This window comes from Callorhinchus milii, unplaced genomic scaffold (genome assembly GCF_018977255.1).
Source record: "Callorhinchus milii isolate IMCB2004 unplaced genomic scaffold, IMCB_Cmil_1.0 Scaffold8, whole genome shotgun sequence".
In the NCBI taxonomy this organism is placed as follows: Eukaryota; Metazoa; Chordata; class Chondrichthyes; order Chimaeriformes; family Callorhinchidae; genus Callorhinchus; species Callorhinchus milii.
In genome coordinates, this window is record NW_024704749.1 from 4342083 (window position 1) to 4365485 (window position 23403).

Consider the following 23403-nt stretch of genomic DNA (forward strand, 5'->3'; position numbering starts at 1 on the left):
TTCATTCTCCAAAAGACTGACTTTTTTTTAAGTGCACTTTTACAATAGGTGTTTTTTTCAATAAATAACTGAAAGATTAATAGGTGGATAGAAGTTAATTTTTTTTTAGGAATATCGTTTGAATGGAGCAATTGGACACTGAATTCATTGAGTTTCTCTGTTTGAATGTTTAAGCTGATGGTCAATAACTAGTGAGTGACCTTAACATCAGCTGTATTTCTCTCCCAGTTTCAGACCCTATTGCCCCCAATAATGGAATCCTGCAGCTCAGCGGTTAGAGCACTTGCCTCGTAAGCAAGAGACCTGGGTTTGATACCTGACAGTGTGAAACGTTGAGCAAGTTTCCTTACTCCACAGGCCTGTTCACCGAGCAGTAAGTAGGAACCCGGTCGTTAGTTGATTAGCGGATCGCTTTTCTGTGGGTAATAATTCCTTTTTTGAAAATAAAGTAATAAATTGGTCACTCAATCCACCACTGTTTGTTGGACACTGCTGTGTGCAATTGGCTGCCGAGTTTCGCCCGCAAAATATCAGTCAATTCCCTTTACGGTATATTCTAATACGCTGTTTTGAGACGTCTTGAAGACGTGATAAGGTGCTATGTCAAATGCAATGATTATATTACCCAAATTACCTCCAAGCATACAGTGAAAATAATTGCTTTATGCCCATCTACTTTCATCTGACAGTCATTTCCAATTGAAAATGAAGATAAATTGGTAGTTTGATCATCGCAAATTATCCCAGTCAGTACTGAAATCCAAGAGACTCCAATGTGAAGCGTTGCCTCTGTACTGGTAAGCAATCAATGAATTTGTTCTTTGTACTTCATGATAACCTGTCTAGCAGGAAAACCTGTGGTGTCTGGCTTTTGAGGTTCAACTTCCTTTCTTTCTCACTCACCTCCCTTTCCAGACTGAAGAGTATTCACTTTCTTGTAAGACTAAATGGTGTATCCTATTGATAATGTCCAACTGGGTTTGGTAGGTTCACGTAGACTTTGTGTTTCTGGAAAGCAGTACATCACGGTTACACTTTTTATATTCTAGATGATTCATGCAATTCAGCTCTTGTGACTTAAAGATGACTTTTCTGGCCTACAATTTGGTCCTATAACGTGAAACTAGATCGGGTTGTTGAAAAATGGTCACTTTCAGAGAAGGGAGAGGTTCAACTTTGTTACATGAAGGTGAGAGGTGGTGAAGGACATGTGCAAGATGAATCCAATTGAAAAGTTACGGTGGGAGAACTGTGCGATTATAGTGTAGCTTCTAATCATGTTCACAGCCCATTTCTCGGCTTGACCAGTCCGCTTGTTCCGCAAGTTGAAACTGAAATGTTGCCTACGGTTTCTTTTTGTTTCGTTGCTGTTCTCAAACTGTATAGTTTGTTTCCATTATTCACACCAGTTTGAGTCGGTCCAAAGTGCTTTAAGAAGGACAATAAATGTAACTGAGTAAATTGTTATATTTTTGAACTTGATAAAATGTTTATTTTCACAGGCTACGTGTAAGGTGCATCGATTCACATTTGCGACTTCGATGCTTTGTAATTGCATTAGTATCCGATTGTATTTTGTAACCGCCCGTCTTCAGATTTTTCACGTTTTAAAAGTGATTAGATGCCTTGTTTGTACAAAATGTTTATACTTTGGCGCAAAAGGGGGCAGTAAATAAAGATGTTAAATTTTCATCTTTTTTTAAACCCAAAAAAAAGGTCTGCACACACGATGGCAACTCCCAACCATTAAATTCACATTAATTCACATAAATTCAGAATAGGCTTTGGGCAAAGGGAGGGGGTGGGGGTGGGGAGAGGGGGAGAGAGAGGCAGGTGACAATTTTAAATGTCCAATAAAGGGAATTAAAATTAACCTTTGTAGCCCAGAGCCAAAGAGTAGCCCAAAAGTAGTCCAACATGTGTGGCCAAGCTTCACTGTACAGGTAGCAGAAATGGTTTGGGAAACTGGAAGAAAGGCTCTTAAAAGAGAGAGGGGACACACACACACACTCACACACACATATATATATATTTTTTTGCAGGTATCCATTAAAAAAAAATTAAGCAGCGGCTCCAAAGCCCAAACATAAACTAAAACGCGCCCAAAGCCGCCCAATCTGACAACGTTGCGGAACGGGAGAGCCGCGGACTGTGCGGTCCGGGGGAAGGGAGAGCGGGAGGGACCCGGGACCCGGACAGCGGGAATGGCGGCACTGCTGCGGAGAGTCGCCGGAACTGCGAGTGAGTGTCAGTTCCCGCGGGCAGGAGGTGGGGGAACCCCCCCGAGACTCCCCCCCCCCTCCCCCCCCCCCGAGACTCCCCCCCTCTCCCGAGACCCCCCCTCCCCCCGAGACTCCCCCCCCCCCCTTCCCCCCCCCGAGACTCCCCCCCCCCCCCCCCTCCCCCCCCCGAGACTCCCCCCCCTCTCCCCCCCCCGAGACCCCCCCCCCTCCCGAGACTCCCCCCTCCCCCGAGACTCCACTCCCCCCTCCCCCCCCCGAGACTCCCCCCTCCCCGAGACTCCACTCCCACCCACTCCCCCCCCCCGAGACCCCCCCCTCCCCCCGAGACTCCCCCCTCCCCCGAGACTCCACTCCCCCCCCCCCCCCCCCGAGACTCCCCCCCCCCCCCCCCCCCCGAGACTCCCCCCCGCCCCCCCCCCCCCCCCCCCCCCCGAGACTCCCCCCCCCTCCCCGAGACTCCCCCCTCCCGAGACTCCCCCCCCCCCCCCCGAGACTCCACTCGCCCGAGACTCCCCCCCCCCCCCCCCAGACTCCCCCAGACACTCCCACCTCCGTCCTGGGCACTCGACTTGTCACCCACTTTCTGGTCTCAGCACCTTCTGCCCCCCCCCCCCCCCACTCTCTCTCCTCACAGGTGGGGGTGGGGGGGAGTGGAGTCCGACCCTCTCCAGACTTACTGAAGCGGTGGAGTCCTGTAGCTCAGCGGCCGGAGCCCTCGGCCGGCAAGCGAGAGAGACCCGGGGATTGATTCCCGGGGGTGGGGTGGGGGGGTGCACTACCCAACCCTGGGCAAGTCTCCCCGCTCCACGCGCCTCTGTTTACCCGGCGGTGAGCTGGAACCCGGTTGTTAGTCGGTTGGCGGATTGTTTTCCGGGGGGTAATAATCCCTCCAAACAAAAATAATAATAATAAATTGGTCATTTCGATCCACGGCTGTTTGCGGGGACGTCGCTGTGCGCCACCGGTTCGCCGCGTTTCGCCCACAAAATACGCAGTCAATTCCACTCTACGACGTATCCCTTTACGAAGCGTTTTGAGACGTCTCGAAGACGTGATAAGGCGCTGTGTCAAATGCGAGGATTATTATTATTATTGTTATGAGCTCCCTCTAAACTTTCTCAACGCCTTTCAAATAAATAATGGGGTAATGCGTTCCTTTCAAAATAAACAAATAAATAAAAATAACAATCAATTGGTCATCACTCAATCCACGTTTGTGGGGCACTGCTGTGCGCAGCCGTGGACTGCTGTGTTTCGCCCACGATTCTGTGAAGCGCTTTGAGACGTCTCAAAGACGTGATGAGGCGTTATATCAAATGCGAGGATTATTATTTTTATTATTTGCTCTCTTAAACTTAACTGCTGTTGCTTTTTCCCTTCCCCATCAAAAGCAAATCGGAGAGTCCTTCAGTGTGAAGCAACCAAATTGCAAATTAACTGTACATTTTTAAAAAATCTTAAGTACAGTATTGGAGTGGGAATATGAGAGAGAGAGAGAGAGAGAGAGAGGGGACTAGAGGGGCGTAATTGAGGGAATAGTATGGGTTGTGGAGGCTTCTGTCAATAATAAACACTGATGCAGTGAATGGCTTATGTCCAGCGTGTGATGATGAAGATAATAATAATAATAATCCTTGCATTTGATATAGCGCTTTTCACGTCGGGAGGACGTCCCAAAGCGCTTCACAGAACACACTGTATAGTGAATTGACTGTATATTTGTGGGCGAACGCGGCAGCCAATTGCGCACAGCAATGTCCCACAAACAGTCGTGGATTGAAAATGACCAATTTATTATTGTTTTTGGTTTGGAAGGGATTATTATTAGGCTCTGTGTGGAGTAAGGAAACTTGCCCAAGGTTTCGCCCTCTGCCTGGAATTGAACTCAGGTCTCTCACTTGCAAAGCGAGTGCTCTAACCACTGACCTTTTGCCTCATTTAAACACAGTCACTTTAAACACACTTTACAATATATCCTGCAAAGCGCTTTGGGGCGTCCACCTGACCTGAGAGGCGTTATGCCAAATGTAAGGAATTATTAATTGATCTCGTCCTTCCAAAGCACCCACCTTACCGTCCTCCCATTTTGGCATTAAGTGATTTCTTAAAGAGTCTTAAGTGGCAAATACTTAATTGATAAATACAGCTGCCACAGGGCTGCTGCGTGTCCCCAGACGCCTCAGTGTCACCGTCGGTGCCTTCAGCCACTACCCTCCTACCCACTGGAATCCCCTGCCTCGATCCCTCTGCATCACCCTCTTCATTATCTTTAAATCCCACCTGAAGACCTACCTCTTTGACTGCTCCTATGATCACCTCCCTCTGCCCCTCCTCTTCTTGCCCAGCATCCAAATCTGCCACTGTACAGCACTTCAGGTGTGAAAGGTGCTGCATGAATGTAAGCTGTTGATGATAAGTTTGTAATCACAGAGCTACAAGGGTTTGATTAAAAATTGACAGCTCCGATGGTGCAGTGAATAGAGTTCCAGCTTACTGATTTGAATCCCAGTCCGTATCTAGTTGCTGGGCTGTGGTCACGTTTGGGAACGAAAGTGGCCCCAATCTTCAAATGGGAGAGGTCAGGCTTGCCTGTGAAATCCTATTCAATTAAATGGCCTGTTGCCACTCACTGTCAAGGCTCACACATGGATGATGATCATTTTGGCAGCAGTGGGGGCTGGTCCCATAGGGTAATGTGCATGTCATAAGAGCAGAAGAATTTGTTAGGTGAAAGAAGACCAAGGTCCATTTAGTTTGCCTTCTACCAGGGTGTCATTACCTGCTCAGCGCCTTGGGACGTCCTCCCGACGTGAAAGGCACTATACAAATGTAACCTTGTTGTTGTTGTTGCTCAGTCGTTTGACTGACGCCCCATCAAGCTGTTTATTGAGTTCAGCATCCTGGCCTCCATCATGAGGGGTGTAAGAAGCAGGTGGTATCACAACATAAAGCGCTCCTGAAATACTGTTGGGACTCTAACCCACTTGCCTTCAGCACGGAGATCATCATCTTGGTTGGAACGGGTTTCCTTCTGTTCCTAGAATTGATCAAGATGCTACTCTGGAGGGTTAAAACAGAACTGGGAGCGAGTACAGTGGTTTCTGATTGTTTGTGCTTTTCTCTTGTTTAGCCTTGAGGTCAGGATGTCTGCGTAAACTCCACTCAGTGTATCAGACAGCCGAGCTTCCTGACACCCATCAGCTCTTACGGGACACGTGCAGAGCTTTTGCAGAGAAGGAGCTGGCTCCGATTGCGGCTCAATTAGACAGAGAGCACAAATTCCCCGCTGAGCAGGTAATGACACCCTTTGTGGTAATCTTTCTAACTCCATGTCAATCGAATACTTGCCAAATGTGGCTTCATAACTGCAAGATATCATACAGAAATCCAGCTTCTAAATGACGGTGATAATAATCCTTGCATTTGACATAGCCTCTTATCACCTTATTGAGACGTCTCAAAGTGCTTCACAGAATATATTGTAAAGTGGATTGACTGCGTATTGTGTGGGCGGAATGAAGAGTAGAGCCCTGTTATAACGTGATTCGTTTATATTGCGTTACGGATCCCGACATGTACTCCAAAGTGCGGGCAGAACGCTGGCCAGCTCGCTTCAAAATGGGTCATCGTGGGAAGACGTCTTTTGAGACACAACAAGGCGAGAAACGAAATGTGTTTTGAGTCGCAATCAAAACGTGAGACTGCGCTCCATGACATAGACGGGAATGGGCGGCTCTCTGAACGCCTGCACTAGTGTAAACGGGGCAAATCCACTGGGTAAATAAATGGAACTCGTTCTGTAATCTTTTGGGATGTAAACATTGCATTCGTCTTCCGGTGAGGGACACCCAGATTGTTCACTCTGCCTGGTCCCTTTGCCCAGTTGCAACTGATTGAATCACCTGCCGTGCTGTTCTACCCGCTGTTTCTCTTCTGTCTCCTCCCAAGTGCCTTTGACCCCAGAGACGCAAATCACTTTCTGACTGATGTTGTTCCTCTTGTTTTCATGATTGCCGTCAATCAATGTGTTTCCACCTCCCACGGGCCCTTCTCTAAGATGTCGAAGTCCTTGTCTTAGCTCCGACGCAAATCTTTTACTTTCTCTTGTTCACGAGCCACTTCACATCTGATCAACTCATCACTTAACCTATCGCTCTATTGATTCAACATTACTTTGAATTGCCCTGCTTATCATCCACGCTTAAGTTAAGAAATTTCTCCGCCTTTACCCCCTCCCCCCCACAACTTCCCGATGAGAGTGACATAATTAAATTTATTGACTTATTTAGTACAGGACAACATTGTTACAAGGTGATCCTCTGGGTCCAATCTCTCAGTAGTATTAAAAAAAGCCTGACTTCGGAGTAAAATGGCTGACGTCTGAATCGTCAGGTCGCTGCTGATATAATTTCCTGTTTGCTGTTTGCCGATGCTGTTGACCACATTGTCAAGGTGTCCTGTTTTGTGGCGACATATTCACTAGAACAGTAGTTCTAGTGGTTATGGATCCTGCTGTACCTTTGCAGAAACCAATAGCTATATACTAGAACAAATGTAAATACTGTCGTGGTCGAGAAAGCGATTTAGTCACACAGCAAGCAGAGCAAAGAGCAGGTGCTTCCTTATGGGGAGGGAAAATCCGAGAGCAAACTGACTGAGCCTTTGTCTGTAAATCTCCTAGCATTTGGCTGCAGAGTTATTGGTGAAAGGGGATTTGAGAGCAAGTCAGAGGAGTGTGGTGGGGAAGGGAAATAAAAATAATTTTAAAAGTTAACAGTGGTAATAAATAATGCTCCTTGCACAGTGGTATTTCTCTGTGCTTTCATTGCACATGCGTAGCATTGCATGACTGCCTCTGTGATAATTAGGCACTATGAGTTCACTCATTGTGAAAAGAAAAATATGGGATCACACAAGAAGCCCCTCGGGTATTTGGCCATAACACTGAAAGCCTTTGAGCTTTACTCACGTGAAGTTTGCAAGAGCAAAGCACTGACTTACTGAAAGTTGCCAAAACAGGGTCTGACTGCTAGTGTCTGTTGTGAAAGTGCTTCATAGGATTTACTGTAAAGTGTAGTAGTAACCTGTGTAATTGTAGGCCACAGATTGTATGCCACAAACAGCCAAGAAGTGAGTGACTAATTTTATCATAGAATCTTACAGCACAGAAGAAGGTCATTCGGCCCATTGTGCCTCATTGAAAGAGCTAACCAAGTAGTCCTCCTCCCCCGCTCTCACCCCATTGCCCTGCAATATTTCAAGTACCCATTCAGTATAGAGTTGCCGTAACCATCCAATATAGGGGGGGGGGGTGGGATTGTTGGCTAGGACACCAGGAGAAACTTGCTTTCTCTTTTCGAATAGTGCTATGGCATCTTTAATGTTCACCTGAGCAAGCAGACAGGACCTGGGGGTCAACATCTCATCTGAAGGTCGGCAATCCATAAGGTCGGGAGTATCAGCCCAGACTGTATGAGTTCAAAGTTCCGATGTGGGGTTTGAACCCACAGCCTTCTGACTCGGAGGTGAGAGAGCTACCACCTAAACCAGGCTGACACCTAGAAAAAGGCAAGCAGCCTCAGTGAATGAAGCTGTTCCTCTTGCTGTAATTGAACATGATGTGCTCCCTATGTGTTGCACAGTATATATGGGCTGCAGGTATAATTATTTCGACATTTTAGGTGTGCGTTTGTACAGTTCACCTTGTAATGATACATTTCCTCAATCTCATTCCCAGGTAAAGAAAATGGGGGAACTCGGACTTTTAGCAATCGATGTGCCTGAAAAGTATGGAGGAACTGGCTTAGACTATCTGGCTTATGTCATTGCTATCGAGGAGATCAGCCGGGGCTGTGCTTCCTCAGGCGTCATTTTGAGTGTGAACAATGTAAGTCTGCGTCGGGATTATTAATGCCTAATCAAGTGAAACGCTTCCACCTTGCTGTTAAATGTGAAATAAGTCATTTGTTCAATCCTAGAACATATTAGGCGAAAGGTTGGTGAGAGCCAAGGCTTGGGGACCCCAGAGCATGCATTTGGGTAACTGCTGGAGTCTAACCAGCTAAAACCGCACAACTTGCTAGTGAGAGCATTGTCCGGCAAGCTTCCTGCTGTGTATCCAGCTGGGACCATCCTCCCTGTTAGGGCTTTGGTTAACTGGACGTGAGTGGGAAGAATCCCAACTCCCAGGCCAAGTCCTGCTGACGAGTCAGGCTGGCTGCTCTGTCCTCAGCAGTGCCTTTGGGGAGTGCTCACCCGCCCGGCTCAGAAACTAGAATGCCAAGTCTGCCAAAGAGGGTTAAGGTGATTCATTTGACTTGTTAATCTTCGACCGTCGTGGCTGCGGTCACCTCCTCCCTCCCACGGGCTGGTTGGGTGGTGGGGGGGGGTTGTGCTCCGCCACTGGCAAGCGCTCCGGTATGCTATCCTGTGCGAGGGGCGTCGTGCAAACGCAAGTCGAAGCTGTTATTAATACGAAATAATCTCGCAAATAAAATACCCTCTTTTTCCAGTCTTTATATTTAGGTCCAATTTTGAAATTTGGCTCGGAAGAACAGAAGCAGAAGTGGATAACCCCGTTCACAAATGGAACTAAAATTGGGTGTTTTGCTCTGAGTGAACCAGGTAACCAAGTCCCTTCCCTGCAAGTGCACTTTCTCTTTCAATTAAAGAGAGAACTCTCGACAACCCCATTATAATGAATTGTTGCTTGTGGCCCTTTTCTGTGTTTGTTGGTAACACGACGGTTACCAACGAACAGTTGGGAACAAAGCCTGTTGTTAGAGCCCTGGAGCCATTGACCTATGAATTTGAACCGTACTGCGTGTCTGTATTGATGGTCGCTACTTGGCGAGCTCCTAATTTTATCCTGGATGCCCCACCTAAGGTGGAGGTGAAAAAAAAATCTTTAACCAGAGTGCTTCTTCAGTGTAATAGAGCTGCTTCATTTCCAGTGTGGATGTTCGATTAGCCTCGTTTCCTAATAGCTTTCATTTACTCTCTCTTCTTTGATAGAGCATTGAATCGCACCTCTGAGAGCATCTCACAGTTGAGAGGAATGAGAAGGGAGTTCCGTGTGGCAGTGGGGCCTAGTAAATATCCATTTTCTAGACCCTTAGTGTGTTAGAGTAGCGATATGTATACAAAGTAAAACAATCCCAAAATTTGGTCACTCAACACACGACTGTTTGTGAGACACTGCTGTGCGCAATTGGCTGCTGTGTTTCACCCACAAGATGCACAGTCACTCTACTTTACAAGATATTCTGTGAAGCGCTTTGAGATGGCTCAATGACGTGATAAAGTCCCATATCAAATGCAAGGATTATTATATATATATATAAATATATATATATATAACTGCTTATAGTGTGCTCTAATGATAATAATAATCCTTGCATTTGATATAGCACACACGTCTCAAAGCGCTTCACAGGATATAATGTAAAGTGAATAGACTGTATATTTTGTGGGTGAAACGAGGCACCCAATTGCGCCCAGCAGATATAGTGAGATATATATAATATATAAGGTTTATTTCCAGTGCTGCAGAGTGTATACAGTATTTGAGAATTTATAATTGTTAAATCAGTTTAAATTCACTCCTAGAGTAATATATTCTTCCTCCTCCCCCTCACCACCGTGAACACCCTGTGTTTGCATTAGCGTGCTTCACATGGGGGAGGGGAGTAAGAGTGTCGGAGCAAGTAGAGGCAGCACAACGCAAATGCAATTTAAAAAAAAAATATATATATAGTTTCAAGTGGATTGTGCTGTGTGTCGGTGAGAAGGAGCTGTGTTTGAGATTGTGGATAACATGGATCGCTGACATTAGCTATCCCGAGAAAAAGCATTTGTGTTGCACGGGGCACGCGGTCTCCCATTATCTCAAACAGCAAGTGGTTGTCAGAGTAAACGGTATCTGTGAGGAGAAACCAGTGAAATGGTAAAGCATTTACAGATCACCTGTCTCGCTGCTGTATTCATCGCTCCAAAGAGCTTCTGCATCCTGTTGATATACCCCCAACTGCATCCCCATAATAGTACAGAGGAGCGTCACAACAAATCATTTTAATTACGTTGCCTGCTGGAAAACAATTACGTCACTCGACGCTTCATGCTTAGTGCCACAAAGGTATGTTTAGGGCGTTTCAGGTTTACTGATGAACATGAGGGAACAGAAAAAAGACGAAAGCTGGTGACGTTATCATTCTCTCGCTCGCTTGCTCCTCACGCTCAAACAATAATCCTTTTAACTTGTCACAGTGTAATTCTTGCCTATATTTTGCCCCACAAAATAGACAGTCAATCCACTTCACGATGCATTGTGAAGCATTTTGAGATGTATCAATGACGTGACCCGGCGCAATATCATTATTATTATGATTATTATTATTACTGTGTTGTGTGTTTGAAGTTAATTTGGCTTTCGTGAAGGCTCCTCGTTGTATAACTTTCCTGGCGCGTTGCTTAATTTGGTACCACTGCATCCTGCAGGGAATGGAAGTGATGCTGGTGCAGCCTCCACCACAGCCAGGCTAGATGGCGATCACTGGATTTTAAACGGCACGAAGGCCTGGATCACTAACAGTTGGGATGCTTGTGCTGCAATTGTTTTTGCCACCACCGACAAGTCGCTCAAGCATAAGGTGAGCGCAAGTTACCGCCAATTCTCGTCCAATTTACCGTCCCATTGGCGTTGTGAGTTGTCATTGAAATAAACTTATTTCCAATACAGGGATTAACAAATGTCTTGTGGATAGCAATAGGTCCATAGAGTCCTGTAGTGTATTGGTGAGAACACTCTCTTCGCAAACGAGAGGACCCGGGTTTGATTCCCGGGCAGGGTGAAACCTTAGGCAAGTTTCCTAACTCGGCTTGCCTCTGTTTACCCAGCAGTAAGTAGGAACCCAGTTGTTAGTCGATTGGTTGATCTCTTTTCCGGGGGGAATAATCACACCAAATAAGTTTTAAAAAATAATAATGTGGTCACTCAATCCGCGACTGTTTGTTGAACGTCGCTGTGTCCAATTAGCTCCCGCATTTCGCCCACAAAACACGCAGTCAATTCACTTTACAGTATATTCTGTGAAGCGCTGGACGATGTGATAAGGCGCTATATCAAGTGCAAGGATTATTATTTTTACAGTTACACTATAAATCAGGTTTGGGGGACATTGCTTTGGTTCCAGGTACTGTTCCTAAAAGCCACCCTTGAGGTATTAAATCGATGCACCAACTTCAGCCGAGAAAGAATTAAACCCCATTTGTGTCCGTTCCAGTGACATTTTGGCAGTGGCTCAGTGATCTGCCTCAAGCAACAAAAAAAATTGCAATAGTGCCTTCTGCGTAGGAGAACATCTCAAAGCGCTTTCGATGTGCTGTGCAGCGTAAAGTGTTTCTTCACTGCACTTCGCATCAACCGTGAGCTGATTTGCAACAACAAGACCAGCAGGTGGTGCACCATGACAGTTGGTTTGATTCCCGGTGATAAAGCTGATGAATTCAGAGCTGTATTAGCAAAGTAGCAGAACACTCTCTTTAATGATCCAAGCTGCCTCATGCCACATGCGCCATGCTGAGCTGGAACCTGGATATATATCACTTCCAGTAATAGAGCGATGCAGAGCGGGAAGCCTGATATCAACGGCACAGAAGGAGGCCATTTCCCTCGTCGTGCCTGTGCTGGTTTATTTGGAAGAGCTAATCCCAACTAGTCCCACTCCCCCGCTCTTACCCCAGAGCCCTGCAAATGTTTCCTCTTCAAATACCTCTCCGATTCCCCTTTGAAAGCCATTATCGAATCTGTTTCCACCCCCTCTTTCAGGCAGTTTCCAGATTGTAACAACTTCCTGGGTTTAAAAAAAATCCCTCATAATTTTGAACCTCTCAATAAAGGGAGAGGTTTCGCTTTGCTTATCAGGTTGGCCTGGTGTCGGGGTGGTGGAGTGGGTGGCTGATAAGATTGAGGTTGATATCTGAGTTCCGCACAAGCACACACACATTCGCTTTGGCAGAATTTAACTGATTCTGGGTCAGGTTTTGAAAGCATTTGGAACAATGGCTTTTTACAAGTTTTCGAGTGGCCCAAAAAGCTTTTAAAAAGGCATTTGGCAGTGGAACCGGAATCGCACACCTGCTGATTTTAAATGCCACTGTGCACATTAAAGCTGTTATTGAAAGTGCCTCTTAAAGGTGGTCTCCGCAGCAGGTTTCAAACCTACTTGACGCTGCACAGAAATCATTTTTATCTTATACTTTGTAGATGATGGTCGGCTTTTGGACGAGGGAATGAAAGGCTTACAGTTGACCAGGTCCTTTATTAACAGGTGATTTTTACTCTCTTAGATGAAGCTTTGGAACTCTCTCCCACAATCCCTCCATCTTGCCACCTCTTCACCTCCAAGACTCTGTCCCCCGTGAAGGCCGCTGTATAAATACAAGCTGTTGCTGAAGTCTAGACTCTGTTAGATCGTCCAGAGGCAGGAATGCTAGCACCACTGTTAAATGACTCAAGTGGCTGCAACATGCAGTTTATTTATAGTGGAATAGAAAGGCAGAACAGCTTGTATTACAGTGGAGAAAATTGTCTGTAGTTATGCCTCTGCAAAAAGACATTACAAATCTGACATTTTTTAAAAGGTTAACATTTTTTATCCCCACCCCCAAAAAAGAGACAATTTAAAAGAATGCCCACATCCGGGGCACAGTGTCTTCTCGCTAAAACTAATTAGATTTTATTTTAATCTCATTAAATATAGAATCACTTTAAGCATTGCCCAGTGCCACTAATCAATTTATGATTTCAGCATGCTCAAACTGCCAGTGACTGTAAACAAGAACTACTCTGTTTGTTCTAAATTGACCAGAGGCTGTGCCGTGTATACCCAGCATTGTGGTCTAATCATAAAACCTAGATTTTATTTTTACTATCAGAAACAGGCCATGCAGCCCATCGGGGCTGCTCTGTGAATCACCCAATTTAATCGTGCTCTCCTGCTCGCATCCCATACCCTTTAATACTCCTCTTTTCCAACACCCATCCATTTTGCCCACGTAATTTACACCACAAGTCAAACGTTTTGCAATGTCTCAATGACATTATAAGGTGCTATGTTGATACCAGGAGAGAATTGGTGCAAATGAGAATAAACAACAACAAGAAGATTACATTGTATAGCGCCTTTCACGTCGGGAGGACGTCCCAAGGCACTGGACAGAGTGCATCATTTCAGACCCAAGCTGGGGTTGGGGAGGTAAGGGAGGGGAGGGGAAGGGGGGTGGCCGTTGGCATGGTTGAAAAGGAGGGTCTTGGGGCGGGACTTGAAGGAGGCTTAGGAGGGGGCAAGGCGGAGTGACTGGGGGGTGGAATGGTGGGGCGGGTGGGTCGGGGGACGTGGACCGGGCCAGAGCCGGCTGAGCGGAGGGAACGGGCGGGTTGGTAGAGGGTTAGGAGGTCGCAGAGGTAGGGTGGGGTGAGGCCATGGAGGACTTTGTATGTGAGGACCAGGATCTTGAACTGGATCCTCTGAAGGATTGGGAGCCAGTGGAGTCGGGCGAGAGTGGGGGAGATGGGGTCATGGAGGTTGGTGCGGGAGAGGATACGGGCTGCAGAGTTCTGGATTATCTGCAGCCTGTGGAGGGAGGAGTTGGGAAGGCCGACACGCAGGGCGTTTGCATAGTCGAGCCTGGAGGTGATGAAGGCATGAACAAGAGTTTCAGTGGCCTGAGGTAGTGGCGGAGTCGGGCAATGTTACGGAGTTGAGGGAAGGCAGAGCGGGTCATGGCTTGAATGTGGGGGAGAAAAGACAGTTGAGGGTCGAACAAGACACTTCGGTTCCTGACTGGCTGGTGAGCTGTAGTATGTAACCGTGGAGGTTGATGCTGCCAGAGCCTGAGGTGCAGAGGCGCTGGCGCGAGCAATCAGGAGGGCCTCAGTCCTGTTCACATTCAACTGAAGGAAACTTGCCCTCATCCAGGACCTGATGTCCGACAGACAGTCTGTCAGGACAGCAGTGGTCCTGGAGTTGAGGGTGGAGGCAGAAAGAGAAGAGTTGGGTGTCATCCGCATACATGTGGAAGTTGACCCCATGTCTGTGGATGATGTCACCAAGAGGGAGCATGTAGATATTATAGAGGAGACGAGAACAGCGGCCTGGGGGACGCCAGATGTGACAGTGCAGGGGCTGGAGGGGAAACCGTTAGAGTCAACGAAGAATAAAGCAATAATAATCCTTACATCTGATATAGCAGCTTATCACATCATTGAGACGTCTCAAAGCGCTTCACAGAATATACTGTAAAGTGAATTATATTGTGGGCGAAACAAGGCAGCCAATTGTACACAGCATTTTTTCATTTTCAACACAAATGTTTTTTATTACTCGAGTTGTATTTTTATCACTAAACTGGAAGCTGCTATTTTTGTAAAATTTGTTTAGAAATTCTGCCTGGAAAATAGAAATGTGTAGGTGAAGCTCAGGATACTGATAACTTTGAAGTACTTTGCTGGGTACATAAAATGCTCAGTAAAATCATGCTGGGGTGGCAAGGAGCCAGAGTGTAATAGACTTCTGATGTCCCTCAATAATTCTAGCTAAATCAGGAATGGCTTCAAATGCTCTTGAATCTCTGGGTAATGGGAATAAAGTTCCCGTCAACAGTCAATGTCTGGGGAGAAGTTCTGTTGTTGGCAACAGAAATTAAGTTAATTAGAAAAAATGAACTACTTTTGTGCGACACACAGGTGGGTCATTTGTACTTAGCTTTGCACTAGATTTCCTGATTAAAGTTATAAGAATATTACTACTTCTGGTATTATAATAATAATCCTTACATTTGGTACTGCACCTTTCACATTGTTTCAAAGCGCTCACAAAATAAACCGTAAAGTCTAGCGACTGTGTGTTTTGCGGGTGAATTTTTTTTCTATTAAGAAAGGTTAAAGATTTAAAGCTATGGTTATTGCCAGTATTTCTTGGCAATGTGAAATCCTGACATTTTGTTTGCATAATTTGGATCGCATCTATCACCCCTGTGGCCATAAGGTCACAGATTAAATCTTAACTGAATTAGTAGAAGATTTTTCATGAAGCGTTTGTGAGTGATGATCTCATGGTGAGTGATCTGGTCAGAAGTAATTGTTGCGAAACATTTAAGGTCATGTTAGACTTCTTGTTATTTGGTCTTGTGTTATTGGAATACAATCCCTTTTTCTAAACAAAATATGTCAATGGATTGTCAGTCTATTACAGTAACATGAACAGTTTATTATATTACATCTCGCCCACTGTAATACACAGTCAATCCACTTTGCAATATATTCTGCGAAGAGCTTTGAGACGTCTCAACAACGTGATAAGGCGCTATATCAAATGCAAGGATTATTATTACTATGAAGTATGGGATGGGGAGATGCTGAACTCCTCTGCATCCGGGCTATGAGATGGCTTGCTGACTGATGCCTTTTCATTGCACATTGCCTTTTCAAACGAGAGGCCTCCTCGTCTGCCGTTTCAATGGGAAGTGAAATAAATGAAGGGCCTGTTGCTTAAATCAAAAAGTGTTGCAGCTCATTTTGAATGCATTGTTGTTGTATATTCAGATGTGTTGAACTTCGGAACATTTCAGACATTGTAAATAGGGTATGCTAGCCTGGTCTGCAGTGGTCCTCCAGCAGGAACTGTGGTTGCTCCTGAGTGCTGCAAGCGGTGTTGCTGTTCCTCCGAATATCTTCATGGTTTTTTAAAAAAAATGCAGTTACTCAATCCACGATTGTTTGTGGGACACTGCTGTGTGCAATTAATTGGCTGCCGCATTTCGCCCATAAAATACGCAGGCAATCCACCATAGAATACATTCCGCGAAGTGCTTTCAGACGTCTCGATGACGTGATAAGGCGCTATATCAAATGCGAGGATTCTTATTATTTTATTATTCTTGTGGAAGACAAATCTACTGTATTTTTATGGAGGCTGACAGTAGGTAAGTGTTAAAAGACTGCGAGTGCACTGTTCCCTCTTTCTGTTTTGAAATATTGATTTTGGAAGGTACAGTATTTCTTTCTCTTGTGAAGCCAAGACTCTGGAGAGGAGGAATATTCATGGGAAAGTGCCCGTGAATTTGTGAGAAAGTTTAGATGCGGATTAAAAAGTGCGTCAGTCTTTTTTTAAAAAAAACATGAATTTTTTTTTTAAAAAATCCCTTTTTCTCGGCGCGATCTCTCTCTGAAGGCAATTTCTCACGCTGGGATTTGATTTCACTGCTGCAAATAAATTACGAATGCTGCACATGAAAGCGTGAATGCGGAAGCAGGTTACCGCAAGGCCTGATTCTCGGGCTGAAGTGCAGCAACAACAACAACTTGCATTTATGTAGTACCCTTCGCACCGGGTAGCGTCCTGAAGCACTTAACAATGGCGGAGTCTGACCCCAAGTCAGGGGGAGAGGGAAGTGGGGAGGTGACCGTAAGTACGATCAAAAAGGAAGGACTTTAGGACGGGATTTGAAAGTTCGGAGGGAGGGGGCAAGGCGGAGGGTTTGGGGGAGAGAGTTACAGAGATTCGGGGTGTTGTGATGGTGGAGCAGATGGGGCAAAGTGCTCTTCCTAAAGATAATTATCAAGGTTGCTCTGTACTAAACGAAAGTTGCTTGCAGGGTGGACATTATTTGACAGGGCTGCCTCTGAAGACAATAGCAACTTACATTTGTGTAGTGCCTTTCACGCCGGGAGGACTTCCCAAGGTACTGGACCGTCAGGGATTTGGACCCGAGTTGTGGGTTGGGATCAGGAGGGGTTGAGGGTAGGGGTAGGAGGGTAACCGAAGGCGCGGTCAAAGAGGAGGGTCTTGAGATGTGCCTTGAAGGAGGCAAGGGAGGTAGTGAGGTGAAGGGACTGTGCGGTGGTATTCCAAAGGTTGGGGGGCGCGAGACTGAAGACAAGACCGCTGATGGTTAGGGGGGACGTGGAGCAGGCCGGAACCCACTGAGCAGATCAACGCTTCCTTTCCTGTCCTCTGTACTTTGAGGCAGTGCACTACCCTTTGCGATTCATGTGACTGAACTGACACCTGGGCTTGGAGAGTTTTTGCGAGCATCCAGTTAGGCTTCTACACAAATAGCACCTTGTTCCAAAGAAGAACAAATCAGGAGTGTGTATTAAGGGCTTTGGACATTTTTTGGCATGTTTGCAGAATCACTGGCAAAGCTGTCTATGGACTGTCAGCTATGATGTTATTCCAGCTATGGCTATTATACCATGTGAATGGCTGTGCTTTGACATTTTGTTTTTTTGCATGAATGCCCGCAATTTAGAGGATGATGAAAAGGAGCTGTCTTTGTTGCCAAACGCAGATTCAAATGCAAGGGACAAATTTCCTTTTTTTTTAAGCCATCAACGAACTGTGTCAGTCCTCTGCCTGACTGTCAGCTGCAATTTCCAAACAAAACACAGTTTCGATTAGCTTGCGAGACTTGCCTTCCGTGACCGCCTGCCCGTGCACCTTAACCACTCCACTGAGCTATGCAAGAATTTACATGTTTTTAATCCTATATTTAGAAAGTTTCACTTTTTTTTCTCAGACTCCCCTACTGGCTACAGGGTTGAAGCCTTGTTCATTTTTTTTATCCCCCATTCGTCTGTGCAAAACAATATTTCGCCCACAAAACAGACAGTCAATCCACTCGACGGTATATTCTGTGAAGCGCTTTGATATGCCCCGAAGACGTGAGAAGGGGCTATAATCAAATGCAAGGGTTATTATGATGATTATTAATAGCAGCAAAGCATCTGGACAGATTTGAACCAACGGTTGTTTTTAGGGAGAAGTCGTAGAGGATAAGCTTCTTTACTTTTGAGCTGGGTTTGGCTCAAGACTTGAGATTGGAGGAAACTTGGTTCAGAATGTCTGAAATCTCAGCCACCGACGTTGGGGCAGATTGGGCAGGAGACATGCCGCAGTCCGATAGTAGCCAAGCAGAGGCTGTAGCCTTCAGCTCCCCTCTCGACTCTCTTCCCCCTCCTCGCTCCCTCCCTTCCCTCCCCTCACCCTGACCATTTCCCCCCTGCTCGGGTCATGACCCAACTGTGCAGCGCCTTGGGACGTCCTCCTGACGTGAAAGGCGCTTTATAAATGGAATCTTGTTGTTGTTGTGGTGGTGGTGTTCTCACGCTTGAAGTTTTTCCTCTGATTTATCTGTTGTTCTCTGCAGAATGCTATTATAATAATAATAATAATCCTTGCAATTGATGTACAGTAACACCTTATCACGTCATTGAGACGTCTCAAAGCGCTTCACACGATTTATTGTAAAGTGGATTGACCGTGTATTTTGCGAGTGAAACGTGGCAGTCAATTGCGCAAAACATTGTCCCACAAACAGTCGTGCATTGAGTTGTTTTTTTTGAGTGATTATAAGCGATCTGCCAATAGCCTATCAACCGAGTTCCTTCTCATTACTAGGTAAACAGAGCCGTGTGTGTGTGTAGTGTAAGGAAACTTGCGTACGGTTTCGGCCCCCAGGAATCGAAACCGGGTCCTCTTGCTTGCAAGACAAACGTGCTAACCACTCTGCTGTGGGATTCCCGGATCATTTACCTGCCCTGTTATTGTGTCAGCTGTTTTTCTTTTGCTTTTGTGCCTCTTGAATTCCTGTGTTCTGAATCTTCAGTTTTGGCCGTCAACGTTTCTCCTTATTGAGATTTATTTTTCTTTGAGTTTTGGCAGACATGCTGAACATTGAGTACAGTATCTTGTTACTGTTTGTTTCAGTGTGGAGCTGGAATATTGGTCTCCCAACTAGGAGATCAGTGTTAACTTATAATAATAATAATCCTTACATTTGATATAGTGCTTTTCACGTCGGGAGGACGTCCCAAAGCGCTTCACAGAACACACTGTAAAGTGAATTGACTGTATATTTGTGGGCGAACGCGGCAGCCAATTGCGCACAGCAATGTCCCACAAACAGTCGTAGATTGAAAACGACCAATTTATTATTGTTTGGGGTTTTTGGAGGGATTATTATTAGGCTCTGTGTGGAGTAAGGAAACTTGCCCAAGGTTTCGCCCTCTGCCTGGAATTGAACTCAGGTCTCTCACTTGCAAAGCGAGTGCTCTAACCACTGAGCTACAGGACTCCACATGACCCATGTCTTGAAAAAATGTTCTGTGGTGGGGAGTAGAGGGGGAGAAGTTGGGAAGGCATTTACCAATCAAACTGAGCAAGTTTCCAGCGCCATTGCCAAAAAATTGTTGTTCATTGACTCCCGTGGGATTTGAATTTAAGGAGCTTCGCAGACATAGGAGAAGAGGAGTGAGAGATATGAACCTAGGGAAGAAGGGAATATATGTTATTATAATAATAATAATCCTTGCATTTGATATAGGACCTTATCACGTAGTTGATACGTCTCTAAGCGCTTCACTGAATGTACTTAATATGAATTGACTGTACATTTTGTGGGAGTAAAACACCGCAGCCAATTGCGCACAGTTTGTTGTGTCCCACAAACAGTTATGGATTGAGTGAATAAATTATTATTTATTTATTTTTTGAAGGGTTTATTACCCCTGGAAAGTGATCCGCTAATAGCCTAACAACCGGGTTCCTACTTACTGCTAGGTAAACAGAGGCGTGTGGAGTAAGGAAACTTGCCTAAGATTTCATCCCACCCGGTTTCAATCAAACCCGGGTCCTCTCATTTGCAAGGCGAGCGCTCTAACCAATACACTGCAGGACTCCAGTCTAGGTGAATTCATGTGAATTTTAAATGTCACAATACATATTTCCATATTTCAGTTGACGTGGTCAATGTGTTTTTGCTTACAGGGAATAAGTGCGTTCTTGGTTCCGATGCCTACCCCAGGGCTATCCCTCGGGAAGAAAGAAGATAAATTGGGAATTAGAGCATCATCCACTGCAAACCTCATCTTCGATGACTGCAGAATCCCAAAGGAAAACATACTGGGCAATCCAGGCTTAGGCTTTAAAATAGCCATGGTATGTGAGTACCCTATCATATCTGTAATCTATATCGGAATGAGCATGATGCATTAGTACCTTTATAATCTACATTTTTTTGTTAAGAAAAATAGACACACCTCTGTTAAGAGCTAAATAAACCGACAACACACTACCGATCGAACACACTTACCTAGATTCATATGAATGTTTGGGGGTAGGGGGCTGCTTCTTGATGGCCCTGTGGGGCTATACTGCACTAAGCACTGCAAAGGTACATGCATAATTCCATGACTGTCTGATGTCGAGCCATTTTAAATAATAATCAATCTGCCTCTCGTCATGCTCGGAGAAGCACGACAGCGATTTCTCAAGTTACTACAAATTGATTGAGAGCGTTGGAATCTGTCGGTTAGCAATTTATCTGGACCTTGAACAAACATGAGCAGCATCAATCATGATATGCTGCTTTAAAAGGCTCAGTTCAGTACCGTTAGCCATTAGTACACAATCCCTGCTGTTGGTTCTCCTCAGGTTTTACAAACCTTCTCATTACTCAGATAGCTATCAGGTGCAACCGAGGTTTCTCACACGAGTGCAGTCAGTGTTGAGTTTTGTGGACGTTACAGACTGCTGTCCACTTTTATCCAGTGAATGCTCTTGCATCAGTGTGTGGTTTGCCATTGACCACCTGATCTCTGCTGTGTCGCTGTAGGAAGCTGTTCAGTGGAGCCTGGGCGCCTTTCCTTAAAGAGAGTGATGTACAATTCAGAATGTGATCGACAACTTAAATGAATGTCATGGCATTGGAAGAAGCGTGTGTGGGGACGGGGGGGTGGGGGTGTTCTCCCTTTCTCTCTCTCGTCCTTTTGGAAAAAGGCAAAGCGTGCAAGGTAGCGCTTTGAGATGTCCTCCAGATGTGAAAGGCGCTATACCAAATTCAAGGCTTATTATTAGGGGAATATTGTGCCATTTTAAGGGTTTCTCAAAGCATTCATTTGAGTTCTCTCTGTACCCGAGGGGCTGTCATATAGCATAGTGGTAGAGGAGAAGCCAGTAAGAATTGGAGTGAATAATAATAATAATAATCATCCTTGAATTTGATATAGCGTCTTATTACGTCCTCGAGACGTCTCAAAGCTCTTCACAGAGTATACTGTAAAGTGAATCGACTGTATATTTTGTGTAATGAAAAGCGGCAGCCAATTGCTTCAGATATGACCAACGCACAGCTTATATTAATAGGAAATCCCCTCTTGATTGCGTCACCTGCTTCTGTATGAGTGTGTGTGTGACCTTTAAGAATCAGCTACAGAGGATGGGGAAAAAGGCAGGTTAGGGGGACTGAAAGGATTGCTCTTGAGGGAGTCGATACAGACGCGATGGACTGGATGGTCGTCTGCGCTGTAAATTTCTCACGTTCTGTGGTCCTGTGGAATGCAGCTGACATGGAGGCTTTAAAGCTTTATAATTGATGAAATGGCAAAATAGTTTTGTCATTTTCTCCCATTAACTTTACCGTCTTTGCACATTTCTGTTTCAATTTTGTCTTCCAATTTAGTTTTCTGTTACTGTTCCACTTACGGTCATACGTTTTATTAAATTCTCTCACTTTTCCCCCATTCACGTCTACGTAGCGAGGCATCTGTCAAGGGAGAAGTAATGGTTCCCAATTATGAAAGGAACAAAGAGAAGCTAGTATTTAAAAAAATAACATGGAAAATGCACTGAATGGGTCATTTGTGAGTCAGTAAATGAGCTTGAACAACCTGTCAGACCTGGGTAATGAGTGCTTAAAAGAGGGAGAGAAAGTGACTTTGGAATAACAAAGATCTGGCCGTAAAGAGAATGAAAATCACTCGGACCCAACACTGAAAGCGGGGACGTCAACTCCAACGCTAAAAACAACAACAACAACAACAACAAGATTCCATTTATAGAGCGCCTTTCACGTCAGGAGGACGTCCCAAGGCGCTGCACAGTTGGGTCATGACCCGAGCAGGGGGGAAATGGTCAGGGTGAGGGGAGGGAAGGGAGGGAGAGAGGAGGGGGGAAATGGTCAGGGTGAGGGAGGGAAGGGAGGGAGCGAGGAGGGGGAAATGGTCAGGGTGAGGGGAGGGAAGGGAGGGAGCGAGGAGGAGGAAGAGAGTCGAGAGGGGAGCTGAAGGCACGGTCAAAGAGAAAGGTTTTGAGACCGGCCTTGAAGGAGGAAAGGGAGGAAGCAAGGCGAAGGCACTGGGGGATGGAGTTCCAGAGCCTCGGGGCTGAGAGGCTGAAGGCCCGACCACCGATAGTAGGGCGGTTGGGGCGGGGGACGTGGAGCAGACCGGAGCCAGAGGAACGGAGGGTACGGGCAGGTAGGTAGGGGGATAGTAGGTTGGAGAGGTAGGAGGGAGCAAGGCCGTGAATGGCCTTGTAGGTGAGGATGAGGATCTTGAAATCAATCCTCTGGGGATGGGGAGCCAGTGGAGGCGAGCGAGGGTAGGAGTGATGTGGTCCCGAAGCCTGGTGCGGGACAGTACACGAGCTGCAGAGTTCTGAATGACCTGCAGCTTGTGGAGGGAGGTGGCGGGAAGGCCGGCGAGGAGAGAGTTCCCATAGTCCAGCCTTGAGGTGACAAAGGCGTGAACCAGGGTTTCAGCAGCGTGAGGGGTGAGGTAGTGCCGTAATCTGGCGATATTCCGGAGGTGATGGAAGGCGGTGCCAGTTGTGGTGCGGATGTGAGGGAGAAAGGACAGCTCAGGGTCGAACAAAACGCCGAGGTTCCTGACTGGCTTTGAGAGGTGGAGAGTGCAGCCTTGGATGCTGATGGTGTCAGCGCCTGAGGTGCGGAGGCGCTGACGTGAGCCAATCAGGAGGGCCTCGGTTTTTCGCACGTTGAGCTGAAGAAAGTTGTCTCTCGTCCAGGACTCGATGTCGGACAGGCAGGCTGTCAGGACATCGGTGGTCGTGGAGTTGAGAGTAGAGGAGGAAAGGTAGAGTTGGGTGTCATCCGCATACATGTGGAAGTTAACCCCATGTTTGCGGATGATGTCACCGAGGGGGAGCATATAGAGGGTGAAGAGGAGGGGACCGAGGACAGAGCCCTGAGGGACACCACATGAGACAGTACGGGGGGTGGAGGAGAAGCCATTCGTTGAGACGAAGTGAAGACGGTGGGAAAGGTAAGAGCTAAACCATTCAAGGACAGTGCCTTGAAG

The 23403-nt window shown here is 46.1% G+C and overlaps 1 protein-coding gene across 1 annotated transcript in view; it reads left to right on the plus strand.

The window, feature by feature from the left end:
• The first annotated feature begins 2140 nt into the window (after positions 1-2140).
• Positions 2141-23403, plus strand: part of acads (acyl-CoA dehydrogenase short chain) — a 47469-nt gene continuing 26206 nt past the window's right edge. Inside the window, exons 1-6 of the mRNA XM_042337438.1 lie at positions 2141-2241; positions 5374-5537; positions 7981-8130; positions 8756-8867; positions 10740-10891; positions 20072-20242. Of these exons, the coding sequence (XP_042193372.1) occupies positions 2205-2241; positions 5374-5537; positions 7981-8130; positions 8756-8867; positions 10740-10891; positions 20072-20242 (786 nt within the window). The 5' untranslated portion in view covers positions 2141-2204. The remainder of the gene's footprint in view (positions 2242-5373; positions 5538-7980; positions 8131-8755; positions 8868-10739; positions 10892-20071; positions 20243-23403) is intronic.